General features: G+C 39.1%; 1 protein-coding gene across 1 annotated transcript in view; it reads left to right on the top strand.

The window, feature by feature from the left end:
• LOC102681459 overlaps positions 1-21052 on the top strand; it is a 27937-nt gene extending 6885 nt beyond the window's left edge. Inside the window, exons 2-9 of the mRNA XM_006616372.2 lie at positions 15702-15938; positions 16758-16870; positions 16998-17107; positions 17239-17317; positions 17825-17964; positions 18693-18839; positions 19727-19949; positions 20674-21052. Coding sequence (XP_006616435.1) covers positions 15702-15938; positions 16758-16870; positions 16998-17107; positions 17239-17317; positions 17825-17964; positions 18693-18839; positions 19727-19949; positions 20674-20872 — 1248 coding nt within the window. The 3' untranslated portion in view covers positions 20873-21052. The remainder of the gene's footprint in view (positions 1-15701; positions 15939-16757; positions 16871-16997; positions 17108-17238; positions 17318-17824; positions 17965-18692; positions 18840-19726; positions 19950-20673) is intronic.
• Positions 21053-24883: the final 3831 nt, after the last annotated feature.

The following is a 24883-nucleotide window of genomic DNA, read 5'->3' on the forward strand; positions in this document are numbered from 1 at the left end:
TTTTTTTTTCCCCGTTCGCAGATTCGATCTGGTTTTTGTTTAGTTACGCAGTGTGTCTAATAGATGGTGGTACTATCCGTTAGAAGATATTCCGTGTAACGATGTAAATTTTATCGTGTAACGATGATACTTAGCAGTACTTAAAAAGAGGTTTTACAACGAAGAATTTTTCAACGCTGTAAACTATAATTTCAGTTCATATTTTCACGTGTTACAACGCATGAGATGTTTAATAATCCATCCGTGTGCAAGTTAGGGAATTTAGACGCAGAGCGATGAATATTAATGAGAATATACTTGGATGTTTAATCCTTGAGTTGATCGGATACTTAAAATTCTCCACGCGATTTCTCCATCTCTGATTTCAGATAAATTTTTGATAACTGAAATTCTAAACTCGAGATATAATACAAATTTGTATATATGTAAAAATATCGACGAGTAAAATCCAACTGAATTTTAAAAATATTTCAAAATTATCGTCACGAACCAATCCAACGTAAATGTTATAATATATATACCCGTGAATAATATTGACCAGAATGAAAATATTACGAAAACGTAATACTACGGTTCCAATGTTATGTACACAATGCTCGAAATTCCACCGTTCAGTCGAGCCGTTCTCAGTTCAACAGCGACGGTCACAGAAGAACGACGTTTTCCAATCCGTACGATTTACGATACATCGATCGTAACTCGATAACCAGCATCCCCCAAGGCTCGTAAGCTTTACGTTTATTGTTCTAAAACATCGAGAGCGCCACCATAGTGTCATTTCCAACTGACGAAATTACACGTTTATAGGTACGTATCGTTATGATTCGTTGGTCGGTCAATTTACATGATTCGAGATGTACGAGATGCAGAGAGTTATGGTACGAAATTGACGGTTTTTAACGCGACGTTTCTTTTGTCGTGCTCCTTGGGCGGTGAGAGACGAAGACAAAGACGAGCATCCTTGGAACATCCCTTTGGTGAAGCCGTCCAATTAATTCTTTCCTCCCTTCTCGTTCGATGTCAGACTATACTGACAAATAGTCACGATGTTGCGCCCGTGCCCGTCTTCCTCCTACGCCGCGAGGCCAGCAAAGCGTTAATGCCTCGTTAAAATATTTCTCTGGAAGCGTCGTAATTAAAGCGCGATCCACCTGGTCGCACCTTTCATTAACGTCGTGTAAATCGGTGGGCAAACACTGGAGAAGATAATCGAGCAATTAATGCCTCGGCTACCGAATCATTTCGGTTGAACGATATCGTTAACGGGTGTTGCCTCGATTCGTTCGCAGATTGGACGAGGAAAAAATGGCGACTCTTAAATATCGTGGAATTAATATTTGATACGTAGAAGCAATCTTCGATGGAATTTACTTTAATCGAATTCTAGTAAATTGAAATTGTTCTTCCTCGCCCATTGAACGCCATTTTTTCGCTGCTCTGCTCGACGACGCAACCTTCTTCCCAACGAAATGTTATCGTAAATATAAACATACGTAACCTGGACACATTTATTATCTCGTATTTATTAACGTCACATTTATCCTATCTCTGGTTCTGGAATATTTTTATTATTATTACAGCGAAAAGAACGAGAAGAGCCTTTTAAGAGAAAGAAAAACAATTTGTCCCCTATATAATCTTTGCTCGAACCGAAAAGAGATAAGATCCGACCAATGTTTTAAAAAAAGAAAAATTCGAATAACATTCCCCACCTATTTCTCCATTGTTCTCCGTGGAGCGAAAAGGACGAAACGTAACCCTTCTCGAAAAAGCACGTATTTAATACCTCCATCACGAAATCATCGCCGGGATAGATTCGAAGCCGCAAAACTCTGGGATTCTCTCGGTTCGTGGTTTCACCGTTGCTTCCTCCACTTGCAGATAGGATTCACGGACGCTTACATCTTTACGACAATGCCATTTCGTAGCATGGGGAGTGTAGGGAGGGAGGGGGGGGAAGTGTTATACACGTGCAAGTATACGCAGCGGTGTACACACAAAGGGAAGGGGGAGACGACACGAAGGGTACCCGACACGAAGCGTGAAGAACGTAGCACTCGGCCGATTTCGTCCGCGGCCGATTCGCCCTCGGGAGAGCCACGGATATAAATCACCATCTCCACTGACGTGGCTGATTTGCCGACTGCCGTGGGCAAACCTATATGACCGCTCCGTGGATCGAACCATGTCAAGTGTTTGTAAACCGGGGGGAAGGGAGGAGTATCGAGAAAGGGATAGGGAGGATGAGGCAATGCCAAGTTTTTTTCCAACGCTTGATTGTCGAGGAAAATGTGGATGGAGATGTGGAAGGATGATTTCGTAGAGAAAGGTAATAATGCAATGTTTTTTGAGAGATGCAAGGTTCGAGAATCGGTTTGAGTTTCCAATCTTACTTTGGAAGAAATTTTGGAGGGAGGGAGAGAGAGAGAGAGAGAGAGAAGAATTCATGAAAAATGTAAACTTTCGAAAGACGATTCTTTTTGACGGTTCGAGTTGATCGTTGAGAAAGGAAAGATTCGGAAGAAAGGATTGAAAGTTTTTGGAAGGACGTGACCACGATACACGATGAACGATGCGCTGGAATAGCCACTGATGCACAGATATCGTGGAAATTTTTATTCGATATAAGAAAGTGAAAAAGAAAAGTGAACGTGGAGAATCGTTTTCGAAAAAAGTTCGTCGAACCGTTTATTACGATTTTCTCTACTCTAAAACAAGAAGAAATGCACGGACCATTTGAAATGATCTTAAGAGATTAAACGATCCATGATTTTCACTTTAATCGTCGCGATAATGTTTATTTGAACGAAAAAGAAAGGGAAGGGAGGGAGGGGGAGGAGAAAAATAAGAGAAATATATACAGAATGTTTCATTAAAAAGTCATAAAATTTCTTAACGATCAACGGTTGCGCGATCATCAAATAACTCGCGATACCCGTGTACGTTCTTCATTCGAAATTTACACGACTCCTTGATTGCTGATTTCTACAGCTACCATAAAGACTTATCGTCACGTGTGAAGAAAGTGTGAAGAATCAAACGTATCGTCGTATCGCCGTATTAAAAACCGTAATTTTCCCACATTTCCGATTCCGTAATTACCATAAACAGTTAACTTTTACGCACGCCGCTATACCTTACTATCTCTTGCATCGATCTCTCGATCTACCACCATCCCGAATCCCCCGTATTAAATCATCCTTGAAACGGCGATCCTTGAACAGCAAAACCGAGCCAGCCTGCCATCCTTCTTCGATTCTCGAAATCGAATTCACCCAGGCCCCATGAATTCCTCGTCGTTTTCTGGGAAACGAGGCAGAACGACCGCCGCCGTCTTACGAAACCACCGCCGCCGTTTTAATGTCCCGTTCCTTCGAGAGTCCACTTCCTTCTTCTTCTTCTTCTTCTTCTTCTTCTTCTTCTTCTTCTTCTTCTTCTTCTCGCCAAACTTGCCCCCTTCCTTCTCCCCTCCATTATCCATCCGGTTAACTCATCGGTTTATCTCGAGAGAGGGAGAGAGAGAGAGAGAAAGAGAGAGAGTGGACAAGTTTCGATCGAAAACTCGAATCTCTCTACACCGGTCCTGTTTATTCCCTCTTTATTTTCGATCTCCCCACGCTTGGTTTCGCTTTCTCGACTTTCTTGGCGATCGTTCCTTCCACGGGTAAACCGTGAAATATTATGCGCGCGGGATGCACTCTTCTGCTGCAACAATGAATAGAACCGCGTGTCGCCGCTGTTTTCGAGGGGAAAATAAAATGTGACGATTAAGAGGGTAGGCTCTTCGTTGTTTCGTACGTTATTGCCTTCGAGCAAATATTATGGAAACTTTGCTCGAACGTGTTCGTTCGTTTCGAGAAGTTGAGGTTACGTTAAACACAGCCCGATGTCTGCGCGCGATATGCGACTCGTTAGTTGCATTGAGTTGTAAGATTCTACGGTGATCACGAAGCTTGCAGCGCAACGACGTTGAATTCTGGATACGCGGGCTTGTTCGCGTCCAGCTGTAAATTCTACGCTCGTTGGAGAGAAGTTTAGAATAGAGGGTTTGGAATAATAGCGCGTCCATACTTGAAATTTGGATATGCAGTGTATATCTAAAAAGCGCAAAGATCATGGTGGTACCCTATGAAAATTTGAATTTGCGTTTATATATCTTTAATTATAATCGCTTTTCAGCGATCGAGTTTTGTTTCTCGCGGGTGAGAAAAAGAGGCGGATCGAATCTGAATTATTAAATTCAGATAAGAAGGATTCCAATTTACGAAGGGTGTTTAAGAAGTCAAGGGTTTCGAAGCTTGGAGAGCAACGATTTCGCCACCGGTTGGACCAGTGACCTCAACCGGCCATAAAATCGAACGCAGCTTTGCCTTTTTTGCTTTTTAATTTCGTCGCTTTCACTTTTCGCCGCGCTTCTCTGTCTGGCCACCGGCCGCGCCACTCTTTGTCTCGTTCTCGCCTCGAGTACCCCCTCTCTCTCTGTCTCTCTCTCGCTCCTCGCTCGAACCCGTTTATTAATCGGAATTCGATGTCAAGAGAAAACGCGTCTGACACGCCGCGTAATTCATATTTCAGCTTCGAAGTTGTTCGAGACTGAAATTCCGAAAGAAAGAATATTCCACGTTAATTAATTGCGAAACTTGGAGAAGTGGTCTTCGCTTTCGAAAGAATCGTTTTCCGTACGTGAGAAATATATTCTTTAATTATTAATTATTACAGATTGGTCGAAATATATGCGCAACGTCGAGCGTGAAAGGATTGATAGTTTGAACAAATTATAAAGTTAAACATTAGAACTGTCGATTTTTAGATACGTGTTAAATATATCACGAACGGATAAAATTAAAATTTATAGTATTATAAAGATCGTCGTTCGTTAGACACGCGTAATTATATTTCTGTTTGAATAGGAATCAATATAAATTTTCCTAAAAATAATAGAGACATATCTATTTATTATCGTTCAAAGATATAATAAATATTATGTATAATTTTTTACATTTTCAAAAAAAAGATGTACTACTTTTTCCACTTTTCCACTTCGATCGCGAACAACGATCTTTCATTCTCTTTATATGACTCTCATCATTAATATAACACCTTTATAACATATTTTATTATTTACAGAATTTACATTTAATGAACGTGGGATTAAAAATATACAGTTGCTTGGCACCTCCCCTCCCTCCTTCCTGATAAAGAAAACACGAACTAATTACAGGAACGTAATAACGTTTTAACAATTTAATCGGTCCGACGATGAATACAGAAGCTCGAAAACGAAACACATGTATTAATTGGAATAATAATATTATCGCGCTGTCGCACGGTCGTCGATCGAAACGAACGAGAAATTTATCGCGATAAAGAGTTTGTTTCCTTTCTCTCCTCTCGATACTTCGAGCCGAGAACCTTTAAAAACCGACATTTCGTTTCCACATCACCGGTTTAATTAGATTCGACGAAGGTTGGCTCGACGTCAAAAATTATCCGATATTTTCTTCGTCGAGACAGAAAAGAAAAGAAAAAAAAAAAGAAAAAGAAAGAGAAGACTGATTAACGAGTTATCGTCGAGGATTAAGCAAGAGATACGATGAACCGGCGATAAACGATCCACGGTTGATACAACAATTTATTAATAAGTAAGACCGGCCGTGCGTCTACGAATTTGCAACCCGTGTCGGTGATTAATTAAAATGGCGGGTTAAAGCACCAATTGCGAGCTTCAATTTTAGTTCGTTTTTAATTCGTATTCACGTGTGCCCCCGATTATTATTAAAGAAGAGCTGCGAGAAATTACATCGACCGCCGACCGGCAAGATTTATTAATTACACTGGACGAACGTTTCTCATTGATGCTTAACGATTCAATTAAAAACAAGGTAAGCTTACGATATATCGAACTGTGGGATTAGCATCGATCCGAGCTGGGATTAAATCTCGTTCGTATTTTCCTCGGCGCAGTCTGATTTGCATAAAGATGTACATTATCCATCAAAAATTAGAAATTGCTTTGCGAAACTACTTATCGAAAGAAGACGAAAATTATAGAAATCAAATCTTGGAAATTTCGAATCGATGATTATATTGGATCTGAATTATCATTAAGGCAAGTAAAGGCTTTTATTAGGAAGAAGAAGTATAATAATTCGAAATTTCTTCTTCTTCGAATCTTGTGCTAATTTTATTATTGATAATTATAGATTGGAGCTATAGTCGTAGTAATTTTATTTATATCCTTAAATTTTTCGAGTTACATGATTGTAATCTATGGTGATTCCAAAACTTTTGGCCAATAGTGTACGTACGAAGTTTGATGAAAAATTTCCGTCCAATTTTTTTTTATTATTAATTTCTCTCGATAGAAGTGTCCAGTTGAAAAATGGGTTGTCCGAATTGTTGGTGTACATGTAAATTTACGACCACATTGAGTTCTATCGTGGAATAAATCTCTGGATATTCGCGAGAAGAATGCAAATAAAAGGATTAATTTTAATTCCAAAGTTTCGTAATTTTCTTTTTTTAGTTTTCAGATCAGAGAAATACAAATCCTCTCTTATGGATGCATTTAGGAACACGCGTGTAAACGAACCGTTTCCTTTACGTAACCAAGTCGTGCATTAATAATCGTATACGCACACGATAAGGCGGCTAAACTCCATCTTCGCTCGTATTCCGCGAAATTCCGCGAAAATCGAAATTATATATCTCTCTCTCTCGAGCGAACACGCGCAAATATAATTTTCACTTTTTCCAAATGTAAGAAGGAAAAAAAAAAAGAAAAGATTTCACGCTTGGAAGCGAAGCCCCATATTATACTTTACTGAATCGCCATCGTCCCTTTGTTCGTATCACGAGACAAGAGCAACGATGGTTACACCGAGATAGGTTATGCAGCGTGGATGGGTCGGAGAATGGAATCGGTATTCCATGCGTTCGAAACACCATGGCATTATTGAAACTTGCATCGTTTATCTATTTATCGACGCAGGTGGTGAAGGTAATAAGCATCGGTGATCTCGCGCCACGCGCGTTTCGTATAATCGTAATAATTTCACGCAATTCACTTTCGCCATTCAATAACAGGCACGCAGAAAGCGGCGTATACACACACACATATATATATACCGGCCAGTGGCGTACGTAAGTTCTTCTGATCTTTGTGGTTATTAAAGATACTCGTACGCGTGCATTTCTATTGGCTCATAATTTATGCGACATCCGAGAAACGAACTTGTTCCCTTCTCACTCATCCCTCTTTATTATTTGCCTTGTAGCGTTTTCCAGGAGAAAACAAATCTTTTCGCGCGAGCGTTTAACGCGTTTAAAGACGTTACGAGGCATGAAAGAATAGCGCATATTTATAAAGTTTTAAATTTCTTGTTCTTCGAGTATTGAAGCATTGGCTGAGATAAATTCAAAGATATCGAATTTAATTAGATAAATATCTGATAATAAGGTGAATCGCGGTGCAAAAAAGTAATGAGAAATTTTTGAAAATAAGAAGAAACTGTAATAATGATATGGTAGAGAGAAATAAGAAAGTATAATAATAACAGCGGAAAATTAAATTCTACTATAGTTCGAGTAATGCATATTCAAACAACTGTTCAAGAATCGAGAGAAGATTTTCCCTTTACCCTCGAAACTAATTTAAACAAAATTATCTTGAAGCTCTAAACCACTCGACACCGCTCAAATAAAACGAGAGAGAATAAAATCGATATTTTCCATCATTGAAATTACCACATGTGAATATAACGCAACAAGAATCACACGAGCCATCGTTACAAGAAGTTAAACAAATTGATCAAAGGATCAGTTTATTAGATTCCATTCCTTCCTTCCTTCGACCACCGACCAATCGTAATCCGATATAAATAAATCCTCTGCAAAAACCCTCTCCAACGATTCTAAACCCGATTCTCCTATCGAATTCTCTCAAAAACTGTGCGCGCGTTACGCATGTTTCGATTCTAATCGCCTCCTCGAAAATCTCCTTTCACCACCGCGTCGTCGTCTCGGCCGCCAAAAATGGCGGCTCATCATTTTCGAGCTGGTTCGCTCTGTGAACGAGAGGAACACGGAACATAATAGAACGGAATGCGGGAAATCTCGTGAACGAATCGTCGGATCGCACACTTTCACGTGTCCCGCACTTTTCTTTCCAACGTTCGTTTCTTCCATGCGTGAAGATCTCAGGGTTGGTGCACTCTGCTTTCACTTACACGCTTTCGGGTTTCGAGAGAGGTTGGACGAGGCGGCGGGACGAGGAGAGACGATGACGCGCCGACTCGATCAGATACCGCGAGAAACTTTTATTCCCAAGTCGCTTCCGATTCCGAGGTGATCCGATCGTTTCGTGAGAAGAATGATTGGGGTGGTTCCTTCGAGTATTGATCGAGAGAGGTTGAATGAAACGATTGCAATGGATCGATTAGGGATGGAAAGAAGCGCTAATTTTTTTCTACACAATAATTGGTGATTGCGTTAGATTATTCAACATTTTGCAAGAAATTCGCAAGAATTCAATGTTTGATCTCGACAAGTGTTACGAGTTTGTGTTTCTCGTTCGACCAGATTTGCCTGGTGAAATTACACAGGCTTCGTTTCAAACTTGACGGTATTCTCCAAGTATATATTCTCCAGTGCCAATATTATACACCCCGACAAAGATCTCCCAGCAGTAAAATCAACGTATACGCGTGATATATGTTCACCAATGACCAAAGCAAACGTTCCCTCGACTAACCAAAATCAAACGTTTCGCTCAAAAGTTTGCTAGAAATCCTTCGGGGAAACGATCCGACTAAACGCTCGCCCTTTTCGTCGTAACTATTTTCCACGGATGCTTCCGTGTAAATAGTCATTTTTAAACAATGTGTCGGCCCGTTAAAAACGTCCGAAGGCATAAAATTTACGAAGAAGCTACAAAGATTCTTGGTCGTTATAACCAAGGTACCGGTGAACCAAGCCATTTCTGGCGAAAATACTGTTGGCTTCGGTTCCGATGGACGTGGGGGGGAAAAGAAGAGAAAAAAAAGAAAGAAAGAAAGAAAGAGAGAAAGAAAGAAAGAAAGGAAGGAAGAAAGAAAGGAAGCAAGGAAAGAAGGGAGGAAAAGAGAAGAGGGAGGGGAAAAAATGGAAAAGAAAATGGACGACACGAACGGTTAGACGAAAGAAGGCGAGGAAGGCAGGGTCAATAACATACGTTTTGGCCTCTCCTTCTTCCTTTTTACTCGGAAGATAATTCGAGAGCCGGCTCGAGCCCTCTGGCCAAAGAATGCGCTTTCTACGTTGCATGTATCGAGCGTCCGTGCTGGCGCAGCTCGCATTGACAAAAGCCCCTGAGCTGTGACTGTATAATAATCGTGAGGAGGGGGGAGAAGGGGATATATAAAAATCCGTGGCAAGTCTGATACCGTCGTAATTGTTGTATTAATGTCGGTAATATATTTTATACGTAATTTTATCGTTTCAAGATGTCGCAGGCCGTTATCCTTCGTTCGATTCGTTTATTCTCTCCTCTCATGTTGCGAATAATTCATGGTCGGGAGGATCTGTGATAATCGAAAGCGTACATTTCTCTTGAAGTTTCTGTTCTTTGTAAAGAATTTTTTTTTTTTTATTTTTTAAAGAACTATTGGTTAAGTTCGAATGGTAATCGACGTGTGATAAAAAAAGAGATTCTTGAGAGATTTGAAGATCAGAGGTTCGACTTGTGTTAATCGAAATGCATCTGAGGTTTGTTCTTTCCAGAGAATTTTTTTTAGAATTGTGATTGTAAGTTGATACAATATGAAAGGAACGCTCGAGAGATGTGTAATACGATCGTATCGTGGATATCGTAGATTTTCCATATAAGTAAAATCAGCTCGTGAAATCGGTCTCTCTCTTTACGAGAAAATCTTTCAAATTCTTCGCTAATTAATTCGAAACAGTTTCGATATACTTTCTCACTGTACTCTTCCCATGATTGTTTTCCATTGTTGCTCGTCGCTTAATAAACAAAATTAACGACGAATTCGTTAAGATTGATTTTTTTCGATACTCTCTCTCTCTCTCTCTTTCTCTTCGATTCTTCAGATTTGTGTAGATTTGTAAAAATCCTTGTAAAATAATTGTTTGAAACGCTGAAAATATTTAAGTCGTACGATTTTATGAAACGCTATAAATTAAGAGGAAAACCAAGGAGATGGAAAACTGACATACTTTTTTTTTTCAATTTTGAAGAGAGGGGCCCTTTTCACGAAAATATAATGGAACGTGAAAGAAACACATAAACAATTTATAACTTGTTTCTCGAAAGTTGCTTCTTCGGGAAGGCAATGAATACCTATAGTATATTACAGTTTGCGAGTGTGACACAGCAGCATTGTTCCACGTAGACGTGACTTCCTCGTATTTTTCAATTACTCGGTTGCACCACGTGCTGGTACTGCACACGTTTAATATTTTTCCAGAGCTTCGTTATAACTTTCCGCATGAAAGATCCTATTCAAGAAAAAAAATCGTGAACATTCGATGCGCGATGTATTCGTTTCCACGAACAAATGATAGTTCTATTGTGCTAAATCCTTCATTTTTTTTATTCAATACAATAAAATTAGGATATTGGAAGTTATAATACCACATAAATAAAGGCATAAATATAATTAATCGGAGAAATGATCCAGACACTTGATATACGTATCATTGTCCAAGATTGTTCACCGCTCAATTTATCATCCACGAATATCAATTATATTATTCCCTTTTATAAATTTTCTCGCACGAAGAAATAAAGGTTTAAAAAATAATTTAACCGGTACCGAAACCTCTTAGCGTTAAATTTCTTTTCCTCAAGCTTGGAACGAAATTGTTCATCAACAATCGACTTACACTTCGTTCGAAGCAACGATAAAAAGAAATCTGAAATACTGATAAACCGCGCCCCTATCCAAAGAGGCGAATGCGAAAGCTATACTTTCGAAGTGGTTTTATCTCCGACAAGGCAGAAGTTTCGAAGGAAGTTTAGAGGCAACCTCCAACCCTGTAATACGCGTATTTAATAAAACCACGATAGCGAGGCGAAGCGAGGGCTCGCGTATGTCCGAACGTTTCGATAAGTCCGCCAATATATTTCACTCGCAGCCGAAAAATGTTCCCAAGCCGCTTCACCGCACCCGATACTATTTATTCCGCCCTCGTTCGTGGCGGCTCGCATACTTCGCCTATGGGTGTGTACTATCGGAATGTGTTGAAACATTGCGGCCACAAGGAGGTCGGATTAAATCTTGATACATTGCCGGTATCCACGCGTAAAATTCGCGCATAGAGCACACGCGTCTCTGTGCACACCGATACGTACAGGGTGTTTCCTTTTAACTTGGATGCGTCGCCGAGGATCGAGATCGGATCAAAAATTTATTTTACTGCGATAATACTGCCTTGTGTCCGTGTATTTGATTTCGTAATTGAATATGTGGAGATCGTACGTGAAATAAATTGCTTGTGGAATAAGCAAAAAGTTATAAAGAGATATCGAGAGGTATTAATTTATGTATATGTTTAAAATTTTTAATATAATCGATGCGGGTAATCATTCCCTGCTATAAAAGGATCGAAGTTGAAATATCTTCTGGACTAATGATTCTCTGATATTAAAATAGCTGAGTAACTGTTTTATAAGAATTAACATCCTGCATCTTGATCTAGATTTTTTCTCTCTCAATCTTTATCTCTTTTTCTTTCAGGATATCATCAAGAATGCGTTTGATCGATTTATGATCGATCAATAATAAGAATGTAATAAAATAACTCGCACGAGTTACACATCGTCTTCCCATCGAAAGAATTAAATCGATCCCATTTAAAAAGAGACTTGACGTATCCCTTTACCGAGGACAGCTCCTTTTCAACAGCTTCATTGCTAAAGAGCGGTGCTGCGAGTACTTCGTAGGGGTTAAAGGGAACACCGTGTACACTCGATTGCGCACGGCTCCATGCACACCACGACACACGAAAACGTAAAAAATGGGTGATTTATCGACGGCGAGGCCGATTGCCGATAGTGTACATTCTATCGTAGCGAATTACTAAGTGGCCACTTGTCCGCCACAGTTCCTTGTACATGAATTATTCTATTCCGTGACCGGTCGTCGCGCGTCCGCGCCGGCTAATTGTTCCTTTCCCCGTCGACGAGTAAAATCCCTCGTTAGCGGGTTACATCGACCCGTGATCCGTCCCACAACCCTTCCCCTCCTCTCTTCTCTCATTCGTTTCCCCGGTGAAATTCGCGACGCAACGATATTATCCGGGGAACACGCTCCCCAATCCCTGGGCCGCGTTTAAACTTTCGTTTATGTAAGCGGCCGGTTCTCGTGATGTCACCGTCGTCGTCGTCGTCCTTCTTCATTATATATGCCCACTCTGTTCCCTCGTAGCAAGGATATTGTATATTGTGAATCGCGATCGATCGCGTCACTCGTTCGTCGAAGAGGGCGTGCGTTAAATACATTTTCTTTCCAGTTGCGCGAAGGAAAAGTATAGTGTGGCTATTGAAGAATCTATTTCGTGATGAATTGACATTGATAGGGAAAAAATGACGAGAAATTTATATCCAATAGTAATAAAGCAATAAGGTAACTCGCGTCGATAAATCAAGTATGGAAGGAAAGGATAGTATCCATTAAACATCCCATTTATGGGTTGACATAATCTTTAATAGCCTCGACCATTTATGAAAAGTCAGAATTTATTTCCAATGTTAATAAAATGGCTATTTTATATTTGGGAATTACTTCAATATATTCGATCGCGTGACGAGATGCACGACGAAATGGGCGTCATCGTCATCGTCGGTGAGATCGTCGTATCGTTTGTTCAAGGTCAAGGAACTTGCAATTACATTGCAATTCGATCGTTAGGTTTTATCTATATTCATATCGAATCAACGTGAAAGAACAACTTATTTATACGTGGTTTTTATACGTATTTTCTCGATCCATAGTTGGAAAGTTCAGTGATCTGTAGTTTAGAAGGGAAGGATGATCGCGACAACGTCGACATCTATTAACGTCGAGCACGCGACAGCGATCTCCTGCGTTAACCTATAAGAGAGGGAATAACGGATTTCGTGCCGTATCAAATGTTGCGTGCCTATGCGATCCGCCCAGCAATTGTGAATCACAGTAATTACGTTACGTGTCTGTTATGTGATTGGTGGTAATTAGAAAAGATCGTTTCTTTTTTTTTCCTTTTTTTTTTTTTTTTTTCCCCTCCATTCCCATTCAACCAACGATCTACGTGTCCCTCGATGCCAGCGATGCCCTCGAGGATCCTCGCGATCTCTTTTCCCTTTTTCATTGAGGTTCATTCGCTTAATTGGCTCCGTCGCTGGCTAGCGTCGATTACGCAAAGCCTGAGGATTTTTCTGCTCACGACCGGGCTATAATTAGTACATTCCTTTTTCGAGTAGTCACGAGTCGCGTGGACCCGTTGGAGCCGTGTGGTTAACTCGGTTGCGGTTTATATAGTGGCGAGCCAAATGGATAACTAGGCTGAACGTGCAACGAACTATAACGAAACTTTGCGCGCGAAAAATTGTCGTCGTAAGCGGTTGAGAAAACAGAAGCAGGCGATGTTACGAGAATTGCTAATGGTCTAAATGGATCGTGTTAACGCGAAAGGCTAATATTGCGGAATGGAAAAATATTTATCCCGGCTACGTGATTATTAGATAGATTGTCATTCGTTTAATTTCCATATTTCTTTTCATTTATTTTCGTTTCGTTATTATCGATAAAAAGTCCATCGAGAAATCTTCCATTCGAAGCAAAGAGATGGCTACGCCTGTCATTCGTCATCATTGAGAGAGATAGAGAAAGAGAGAGAGAGGGGGATAAAGGGTGTTCCACGGATAATAGAATAGATGGGAAACGAGGATACGCGCGAGGCACGCAGAAGGGAAAGGGGAAAAAGGAGCAACTGGCAAGGACGCTCATATACGTTACCATGTCGTGTTCTCATAATCGATTAGCCGTCCGACGAGAGAAGGAATCCCTTTCTGTAACCCAACACGTCTGATCCTTCTCTCATTCTTGAGAGAAGAGAGGCCACTCAAGCATTTAGGACCATTCTGGCCTTGCGACCGCCTACGTTCCAGACCTTTGTCTCGCGTCCAAGAGACTCGACCATGCCTCCTCGTCGCGGTGGCAACTCTCCTCGGACCAATTTTATTGTTGGCGTATATCCATCCAGGATACGAGAGTCCAGTACATACGTCGTGTGGATAAATGCGATATTATCCGTATATATACGGACATTTTAGATGGACTTGGCAACAATTTTTTTAATCAATATTGAAAAGAAACAGAATTAATTATCTCTTCGTGAATGATTTAAAATTTGTTAATGAAGAATATCAGGATTACGTATGATACACGTATTCCTATTTTTTATTACTTAGTCTCACAACGTGTCATTTCATTTTTCCATAATATTTTTCATATTATCCAATGCAAATAGTTGAGCAGTTAAAAAATATAACGGATACAATAATATCGTGAATATTATTTTATATATATTATATGCACACATAGTCGTGCGACTGGATACTTTTGAGCGGTGATGTACATGGCTATACACTCGTATGTATATACCATAGTGGCGAAGCCACATGAAATTGAAAGTTAGCGTGGGTCGATAGCTACCGCCCAGACCGGTCCAAGTTTACTTGGGCATTAAGTTTAGCGATTGGCCCGAGAAAATATCACCGTTCTTTCGTCCACCACGTCGAAAACTCACGACCGCGCGAAAACCGTATTTCGAATTTCGATCGTTCCACGTTACATGTATATATGTGTATATATCTGGTGCACGATTTTCCACCGGGATTCCATTGGCCGATTGTAATTAATTAAATAATTTATAGCCGCGAGACGAAGGAAGGACGATCGAGTATGCGAGCTTTTAAAGGCCAAGGGGCAATTAACCGAGTATAATTAAAGTTGGCAGACTAATTAGCCGGGTATGTTAATATTAATTGCGGCTTGGTCCACTTTTTTTTTTTCGGCCCTCTTTTTCGAATTCCCATGATCCGGACCCCGATATCCCCCTCCCTCCCCCTCCTCGGTTTCGATATAAGCGGTTTTACGTACAAAGAGGCGTACTCTATCGGTATACCCTCGCCGATCGAAAATCGAGCACCACGAATGTATACCTACCTAGGTATTTTAATATTCATTATTTTGCGGATTTTTCGATCCTTATCTCTGTAACGAGCTTGAGGATACTTCTGTGGTAGACTGGAATAATAATTATTGAAAATATCGTGCACGAGAATTACGATAGTTGACCTTGTTCAAATCTAAATTCCCCATTTTCGAGAGTTTAAATATAAACTCTCTGCAACTCTCTCGGCCGTTTCCCGCGATAGAAAAATGTAATCATTACGAGCAGAGAGAGTAATGATGGTGTTCTCAGAAAAGAGTATCGTAATTCTTCTGAACTAGAAGTAATATAAGTAAACTCTTGAAAAAAAAAAAGAGAGAGAAATACTTTGAACGATAAACGATTTTAAAGAACAAAATTTCAAAAATGATAAAATCTAATCTAATATCCTCGAAAAAAAAAAGATATCAGCAATTCGACAAGAATTTTCGAACGACGATAAACGTTTTTTCTTTCTAAACGCAAAGTGATTTTCGTTTCGATCACAGGTCACCGGCCAATTATTGGACACCGAATTTCAACCGACGGTCACAGCGACATGCAAGTCCGGTCATATGACGATACGAGTGAACCTAAATCAGAGTTTCGTGGGCGCCGTCCACGCGAGAGATTTTCGGACGCCGCAATGCATGGCGCCCGGAAACGGGTCGACGCACGCGACGTTGGCCATCAATCTTCTCGCGCCCAAAGGTTCCCCGGATTACTGCGGCGTCTTGGTAAATAACGTAAGTTATCCCCTCCATTTCTTTGATTAAAAACTCAATACTCGGATAATATATACGAGATTTGTCTGGCAAGTGTTGGACTCGGGAATACGGTTTAAAACAAACTTTACACGCGTCCACAACCGCGTATTTCCGTACAGTCATTCGGCCGACAGGAGAGAAGGAAAGGTCGTTGGGTGACTTACTCGTTATACGATCGTCGCATCACACTGATAATAATGAAGATTTTGATTGATAATGATGGAGAATGTAATAAAGTCTCGCTTTTTACGTTTTTACTAAATCATCATTTATGATCTGTCAGCCATTTTTTCGACGCCTGAACCTCACTTCCTGCGACATATGGCAGATTTTCTGAAATGGAAATAGCCATAAAAAGGAATGAATCTTAAATTGTTATAAAATAATGAGGAATATTGCAAATTTTTTTTAACAATCTTGCAAACAAAAATATTAAATCTACGGAGTATTAAGCAATTATTTTTACATTGAATTCTCTCTCTCTCACGGGCAAATCCCAACGAAGAATCAAAGAATCAAATTCAAATTCTTTCGCGAAATAACATCGGATAAAATAATGGCCAATAATTCTCGCGTCTCTCAACTTAATAATCCCCGAGATACCCTTAGATACGAGGGAACATGTTGTAAAACCACTCTTATGAATCCCGATAATATCAGAAACATAATCGAATAAAGGATACCTTGTTCGATTCTTGTTATTTCCACGATATCAACCCGAGATAATCGTCCAAAACGGTTTCTTCAAAACGGTCGCGAGCAAATTTCTCTCTTAATCCCTGTTGTAATTCTTCGCAGGACACCGAGGAACGGTCCATCCCCATCGCGGTAAGGATACACAAGACCTTAGAGCTGGCTGACGATAAATTTTACGTGATCACGTGCGGAAAAGCTGGATTCAAAAACGCCAAGTACATATAACAACAGTTTATTAATATTAAATCTCGCGATTATATGCGAGAGAGGGGGAAGGGGAGATCTTAACGCGTAACGACACGCGATAATTTTCTTCTTCTTCTTCTTATCCTTCCTGCGCAGGAACGAGACCTCGCTTGTATCGTTGCGCCTTTTGGACGGAGGCCACAAAGTGCAAGAGGCTATTTATGGTCACAACTACACTTTGCGTGCTGAGATCTCGCGACCAGATGGTTGGTACACGGCGTCCTCTCGCCCGATCTTTACCCCCTTTGCGTTTAATTGGAATTAACGAGCGCGCGTAAACGCGCGAACTCGCCGCTCCCATGTGACACGCACTCATCGATCTTTCTATGGGTTTCAGGTATGTACGGGATCAAAGTGAAGTCGTGCTTCGCGTTTAATAAACGTAACTCCAGTGTCCAGCTGATCGACGATAAAGGGTAGGTTTTATCATGATATTCGCCCTCTTTCGAGTCGATAGAAGTTCGATTTTCAAAAATTAAAGTATATTATTGGTATTAGTTGTATTTGGAATTGCCATCCATCTTTGAACTTTCCTCGAGAAATTTTCGTTTTTTTCATAAAAATTTGACACAGTGTTGATATTCGATTTCACTGGAAATATAATATTTCTGGTTTTAGATTGGATATTATTTTAAGTTAGATAAATTTTATTTTTACCTCTTCGAGTATTTACTTTATTTTCGTTTGTTAATCAAAACGGATTCCTCTTTTGCTATTTCTATTCTATTATTGAGACGGCAATTCCTAATATTTCAGTATATTTCTTACAGTAAAGGATAAGGTGACAATCCGGTTACGCAATAATTCGTATTATTGTCGAAGATTTATGTAATCCAGATATAGATTTTGCGCGATTCGAATTGTCACGGCTCGATCGCGATAATACCGAATTGCGTAATCCTCCTCCGTTTTCCATGACAAAGGTGTCCCGTAAAGGCTCAGGTGATGACGAAATTCATCTACGATCGAAACACCGGCCTGGCGGATGCGACATTGTTCTCGATGTTCCGGTTCTCCGATAGTACGCAGGTGCATTTTCAATGCGACATCGCCGTATGCAGAGGTAAACCGATTCGTTGAACGACTCCCAATTACGACCCCGGTTTCAAATCTGGGTCGTCCAATGTGCCGTTCAACTTAGCCGCCAATTAACATTTCAACGTGTGTCGCGCGAGAAGTAGCACGTGCCTCGTTACACGTAATTCGTCTTAAGAGAAAAGAACACGCTTGTCCCTTCCTTCCGAGGTTCGAGGAAAATATGCATTTTCCAAGAAACGAACGCAATTAATACGTTACCTATTATATTCCAATGAGGATATATTTATCGCACTTGTGATGCGATGAGAACAGGTGTGCGGTTGGAAGGAAGATGGTCAATCGTCGATATATATATAAAAACCGTTTCTATATACATTGTAACATGTTTTCTTCTCAAGTATAATCTTTCGAGTCGATCAATTTCGAACGACAAAGCAAATATACCACTATCTCTGAATAAACACGGTTTCATAGAAGAAACGAGATGTGCTACTTTTCCTCAACATACTCTCGATACTCTCTTCCTCGGGACGCTATGGGTATGTTCGAACGGTACCGACCACTTTGTATCTCGTGTCGGTTACGTTCGATTACACTTCCTTCTTGGCCCAGAAGAGAAAAAAAGAAAGAGAGAGAGAGAGAGAGAGATTTGAAAACGCTTCTCCGGTCGAGCGAACGGTAAATAACGCGTGGAAGATAAAAGGTAAAATGGTTTATCCTTTTTTTTTCTTTTTCTTTTTCCCCTCCATCCAGGAAGCTGCGGTATCCCGGTCTGCGACGACGATAACGAGGAAGATATAAAGGGAGCGTCCTTAATTAATAGGCAAAGCGTGAGCGGCGAGGAAGGAGTGCTCCTGGCCGGCACGAGCGTGTTCGTTCTTAACCCTGGTCAAACGCCGTGTAAATATCGCACCAGTACTTTTCATACCCCGCTTCCTGCTTTTACTCCTGGCTTACCTCCTATACCAACCAACGACTACGTGATTAAACCTGCCTATCTGAACTTTTAACCCCCGCGCGCTCGAATTAATTAGCCGGCGCGGGTAATTCTCTATTTTCCGAAGCTGCGTACAGGCTGGGATACGATCAGCCTCGGGGGAACATTGTATCGCGATAGCCCATTGGACCTGGCTAGCTGTCGTCGAGCTGTATCTCGATAACGACGGAGGATAGCGATATGTGCGTGTATTAACCCTTTAAGTGATCCGTGAAGTGAACTTGCGAAGAATGAATCTGTCTATAATTTTTCTTTTTCTTTTTCTTTTTTTTTTTGTTAATCGATTAGGGTAAATTGTTGTTGCAAAACGTAGAAGAATTCGATCACGTTGGGTTAGTCAAAATGTGTCCGTTAATCTATTCACCTCTCGAGCGATTATGATTATCGTACATGCTTGCCACGAAATTGAAATTGATAGACGATGCACTCTATGTTAAAATTTAACGTACACGTGTCAGTGTATCGTGATGCAACGTATGGTTAATGTATCGACGGTGACGTAGCAAGGGATTAATTGCATTAACTTCACTCGTGAAATATATTAAATTCGTGTCAAATAAAATATATGTATATATATATATATATATATGCTTGAATATTCCAGGAAAATTGCAATCTATGTCAAAATTGTACGATCTTACGTGGCATCGGGTTATAAGATATACAATGTTTCGAGCGATTGCCAATCTGCGCGCAGCTTAAAGAGATGCACACTGTATTCGATCGTAAAGCAAGAGAAAGAGAGAGGGAGAGAGTCTCGGTTGTTAACATACACCGGTTGATTTTCCAGCGGTTCAGTCATTGTACGAGGATGGCAGCGTTCACCCTGTATGGCTGTTATGGCTGGCGGTAGCTCTCGGCATCCTGTTCCTCATCATGCTGATAATCAATATATTCCTCTGCTCGGCGATGACCTGCAGCTGCACCAGGACGGACATTATCGAGAAGGAGCCATCGATTATCGAGGACTACGATCCCTATCGTAGCTGGCACGGATCCCAATACGGCTCGAGGTTTTGACTTTTCTTTCTTCTTTTATTTTCGTCTTTCTTTTTCACAGGGAGGTGGGGAGGGGAAACGTTCCACCGATCGTAACTTCGATCACGAACCAAAGATTCCTTGAAACTTCGACTTGTAATTACCCGGAGGCGAATATGAGATTCCCTGTTAGCGCGTACCTGGTTAATTGAGATGTTTGGAAAACGGGGATCCTTTGGGAGAATGTGCGTGCTTCGAATTGATTGAAACGCCGTAATGGGTGGATTTCTTGGATAGGGGTTGGGTCGGTAAGAAATAATAGGAAATAGTAACTCACGTGAGTTCATCGACCATTTGGAAGATACATCGAGGATGAATTATTTTTCGATAAAAATTAATTTTCTTTTCTTTTTTCTCCCTCGTACGAAAGGATATTTTTAACAGAGTAAAATACTGTTCGATAATAATTTATGAAAAATTACGTCGATAATAATTTACGAGAAAACGAGAAATGTCCATTACACGTCACGCTTAGGAATCGCAACTCACACAGGGAATCGAAAATCCAAACGCGTCGCACTTTTAAAACATTTATCGCTTTCGATCTATTCTTCTTCTTTTTTTTTTTTTTTTCTTCTTTTTTCTCCCCGTCTCCGGAATGACTAATCGCAAGTACACGCTCGATCTAACGACGCATTGTCACCGAAGCGATTATTCTTAGTAACGACGCTCAAAGAGTGAATCACGATCTTTGTTCAGGTACTCCTTAAACGGGAAGCAGGGATACGCTTCCGGAGGATCTACGATGAATTCGACGAGGTCGATATCGACGAACAGCGACCACTACGCCATAGTGCATTCGAGGCCCGGGAGCAGATACTCGGGTCCGGGCCAGAAGCATCATCATCATCACAGAGGGCCGCCATCGAACATCGGCTCCCATTATTCCGGGAAATAATATTCATCGAATTTTTACAATAACAAAAAGGTGGAAGGAAGGAAGGAAGGAAGGAAGAATAGAACGAACTGTTATTTCCTATGATGTCTCGAACGCATAATTCAAGCTCTTTTATAACAACGCAACCGCGCGTAACGGGTATCTAGATTCAATAGAGTCATTGCTCACGCTGTTCAAAGACGAACTACATGGACAGAGGCGTAGACAATGGTTGATCCTTGACTCGAGATAAAAGCATAAGGACGCGAGACGCAATAATTCGCTTAATTACAGCCCCTTAACGAAGAATAATAGACACTTGGCCACTTTGGCCATGTTCGCTTCGCGTTGAGGATTGACTTATCTAATTTGATACGTCCTCGATAGTTGATATTAATGCATCGATAGAAATATCCTGATTTTTTTTCTTTTTTTTTTTTTATTAAATAGAAAAAGATCAAATTTAAAGATGGTTATTTGAATTTTAAATCAGTTTTGAAAAAAAGAACGAGAGTGATGAAGACAAAGTGAAAATTATTTATTAATTTGAATTTTCTATTATTTTTTTTTTTTAGACGTGTTGTCTCTGTTATTAAAAGATATATATTTTTTTTTAATTAGATTCAAGATTTGATTAACTTCTTTATAAATAAATTTCTATACGATGAGAATAATAATATCAAGTATCGAGATATCGACAATTCCATTTATTAATAGCTCCATATGTGAGAAAGTTTTTCAACTAGATCGTATATGTATCATATGATAGTCATAAATATAGGTACTATCTTCTTTTTTTTTTTTTTTTTACAATTTTGCGCAATATCGTATTTGATTAAGCGGAATTACAGACGAAACTTTTGTACATAATCAGAAATCATCATTCTTTGTGACCAACGATATTGTATATCTACAGAAACGATTATTCTTGCTATACCTGTATCGTTTCGTGTCGTCCAAATAAAAAGTATTACGTGCGACAAAATTTATATTTTGTACAAGAAGAAAATAGAGAAAAATATCCGAGAAAAGTTCTAAAGAATTAAAGGAAAAAAAAAAAAAGAAATATTCCTAGAAAATTAATTTTTATTGTAACAATTCAATGAAACATTCCGTGTTCAACGAGTCACAAACACGTGTTTAAATACAGTAAAAAAAAAGAAGAAAAAAAAAATTCTGGAAGACATTTATTAGACCTGGATCCATCCAATGGAAATTTTATGATGTTAAATTTAAAAAAAATATATTATCATCATCTCATTGCGTGAAATTCGATTTTACAAATTGAATTTTCACAGAATGAGATATTCCGCCTGACGCATTGCCTTCTGTGAAATGTGCGTTTAATGGATGTAAAAGTGAATGAACGCCAAGATGAGACGCAAAGATGGCTCGCGTGACTCGGCTTGGAGGAAAATAAGGCATTTTGAAATATTAGAAATGCAGTTATTCTGTATGCAATAAATTTGTGCGCGTTCAACGCCGAGATGAAATTATCGGTAAAAGTGTACGACCCTGGGTTGTTGCAAGGGTGTGTTGCATACTAGTCGTTTCATGAATACGTCCAGTCACGTAAAGACGCGCGCGCATTATTCGCTTTGTCATACTAAATACTTCGCCGAGGACGAATACGAGCCTCCATTATACTACGAAGTGCAGTTAACGCATTTTAGAGTTTCAAATTCACGGATAATAAACTGTTAAGTTTTATTATTCATTTGTTGGCAATGGTGAACGCGAGTAAAACAGTGTAACGACATTGAAAAATAAACGATATAGTACAATAGATATATATATATATAGTATATAAATAGTATATAATAGAAAATAAAAATTGTATTAATCGAGGAAGAATTCTTCTGAAATTCAATAAAATCGAATAATATTGAATATATGCACGATATATGTAACAGTGAAAATAAAAATTAAAATTGTATCAATTAACGAATTAGCGAAGAAGCATTCTGAAATTTATTCGAAATTTATTCGAGAAATCGAGTAAATTTGGGAAATTAGAATTATTTGAGAATCTTTCTTTCCAGTGGAAGATACGTTCTTAAATAATTTTTTTCGATTCGAATTAGTTGAAATGGACGATTGAAATGAAGCTGAATTAAAACTTAATTTAAAAAAAAAAAAATTGAAAAGATAGTGGAAGGCAATTTCGAAAACAAGAAATAAGAGAATCCTCGATTCTCTTCTTCGAGAATTCTGTACTCGTTCTCTTGCACATGGTTAATTATTCGGAAAAGATCAACGGGTTAAGCATACTGTTTTCTTCCTGGTTTAATCGAACGAGCTCGACTAGTACCGCTATTTTTGCAACTTCATTTAACACAGAACTTGTTAACGTTAACGATAACAGTATCCTAGTTTCACGCTTGGCCGTTGTTCTCAGATTTTTAAGAAAGTTGGGTCAACGTCTTGTCACGTGTTGCGCAATGGTGGTAAAAAGACTCGAACGAGAATCCCGTGCAAGTAAGAGGTTTCTAGGTTTTCCAGGAAGGAAGTGAAGAGAGAGAGAGTTTTAAAAACAAATTTATTATTAAATGTACATCTATGTATATCTGATAACGGAATATACGCGAGTTACTCGCTTAAATACTACCTGTACAAAAAACACGAAAACTCATCTCTCCATGTGGACAATAATAATTGTTGAATCTCTTAGGCATTTTACATAAATAATCGTTACAAAGCTCGACTTTGTAATTCTTCTCGGTTAAATATAAAATACAGTTTTTATTATACATGTTATAAAAAAATAAACGAATTCAGCGAATAATCTTCGCCGATTAATACTCTTACAAATGTGTTTTAACTGTACATTTACTTCGTCGAAAATATATATAAATAAGTTAAAACAAAAAAAAAAAAAAAGAAAAGAGAGAAAAAAGAATTTGTAACAAAAAAGATAAAACAATGCAATGAAGGAATGTTAGAAGAACAATCATTTCGAATTGATTCTGACAATGAATACCTTCTTTTTTTTTTATAATCAACGATTTTAAGATAAATAATAATAATTAAGAGGAAACGTTGTTCGAGGAAATCCAAACCTATCCAATTAAAATATACGATTTCATGAAGAAGATTTTGAAAATGATGATTGGCAGTATACGTTTTAATTTTTTAATAGAAGAAAGTGTTCTTAGTTGCTCGTGATAGAAACAGAAATCTTCTTCCATAAATTATATAATAGAAATAAATTCCACGAAGAATCTCCAATATTAGGAACATCTTTTACACGAAAAAAAAAAAAATATATTTTATGATCACGATGTATACTTCCATTTAAAAGTTCCATTTTAAAAGTCTTTCAATTCTCGATAAAATTTTTACTTATTATTTGATACGATTCGCGAAAATATAATTTTTGTTTTTAGACTTTTAAACAATGCATTTTTAAAGGCATCTCCTCAGCTCATCTCGTGATGGCATCGCCACGATCGAGTATTTCGTGTTTTAATGTGTGATTCCGTCTCGTGTATTTAGCGAAGTGAAATAGAAGGATTTTATCTACAAAACGGCGAGGGTATCGTGACGTGGTGCACGTGCATCTATCGCGCTCGATTCTCGACGATGCAGCTGCGCCGAGCCACGATCGCTCAACGGACATCAAACATTGTAAATTGTGAGTTACGAGTAAACTGTTTTCAACATATATACTCCAATCTCGTGAGATAGAATAAAGAAAAGAAAAAAAAAAAAAAAAGAAGAGTAAAAATTGAGGCACCATGAATAAACTATAACGAGTATAAATCTACGACAGCGAAACAATGTCAGCTGTATTATATAAGTTACTTACGTAACGATAAAATACCATCGATCGTCATTCAGAAGGAATAGCTCGGGATAAGAGCGAGAGCTCGAGTTGATCGAGTTCCATACTCAAAATTAATAAAATCGATTCACAGAGAGAATCGATCGCGCGAGGTTTGCACCTTTCGAGAGAAATTTTAACATTGAGCGAAAATAAATAATGGAATTAAAAATCGTTTCCAAAAAAAAAAAAAAAAAAAAAAAAAAAAA

This window comes from Apis dorsata, unplaced genomic scaffold (assembly GCF_000469605.1).
Source record: "Apis dorsata unplaced genomic scaffold, Apis dorsata 1.3 scaffold_262, whole genome shotgun sequence".
Taxonomy (NCBI): domain Eukaryota; kingdom Metazoa; phylum Arthropoda; class Insecta; order Hymenoptera; family Apidae; genus Apis; species Apis dorsata.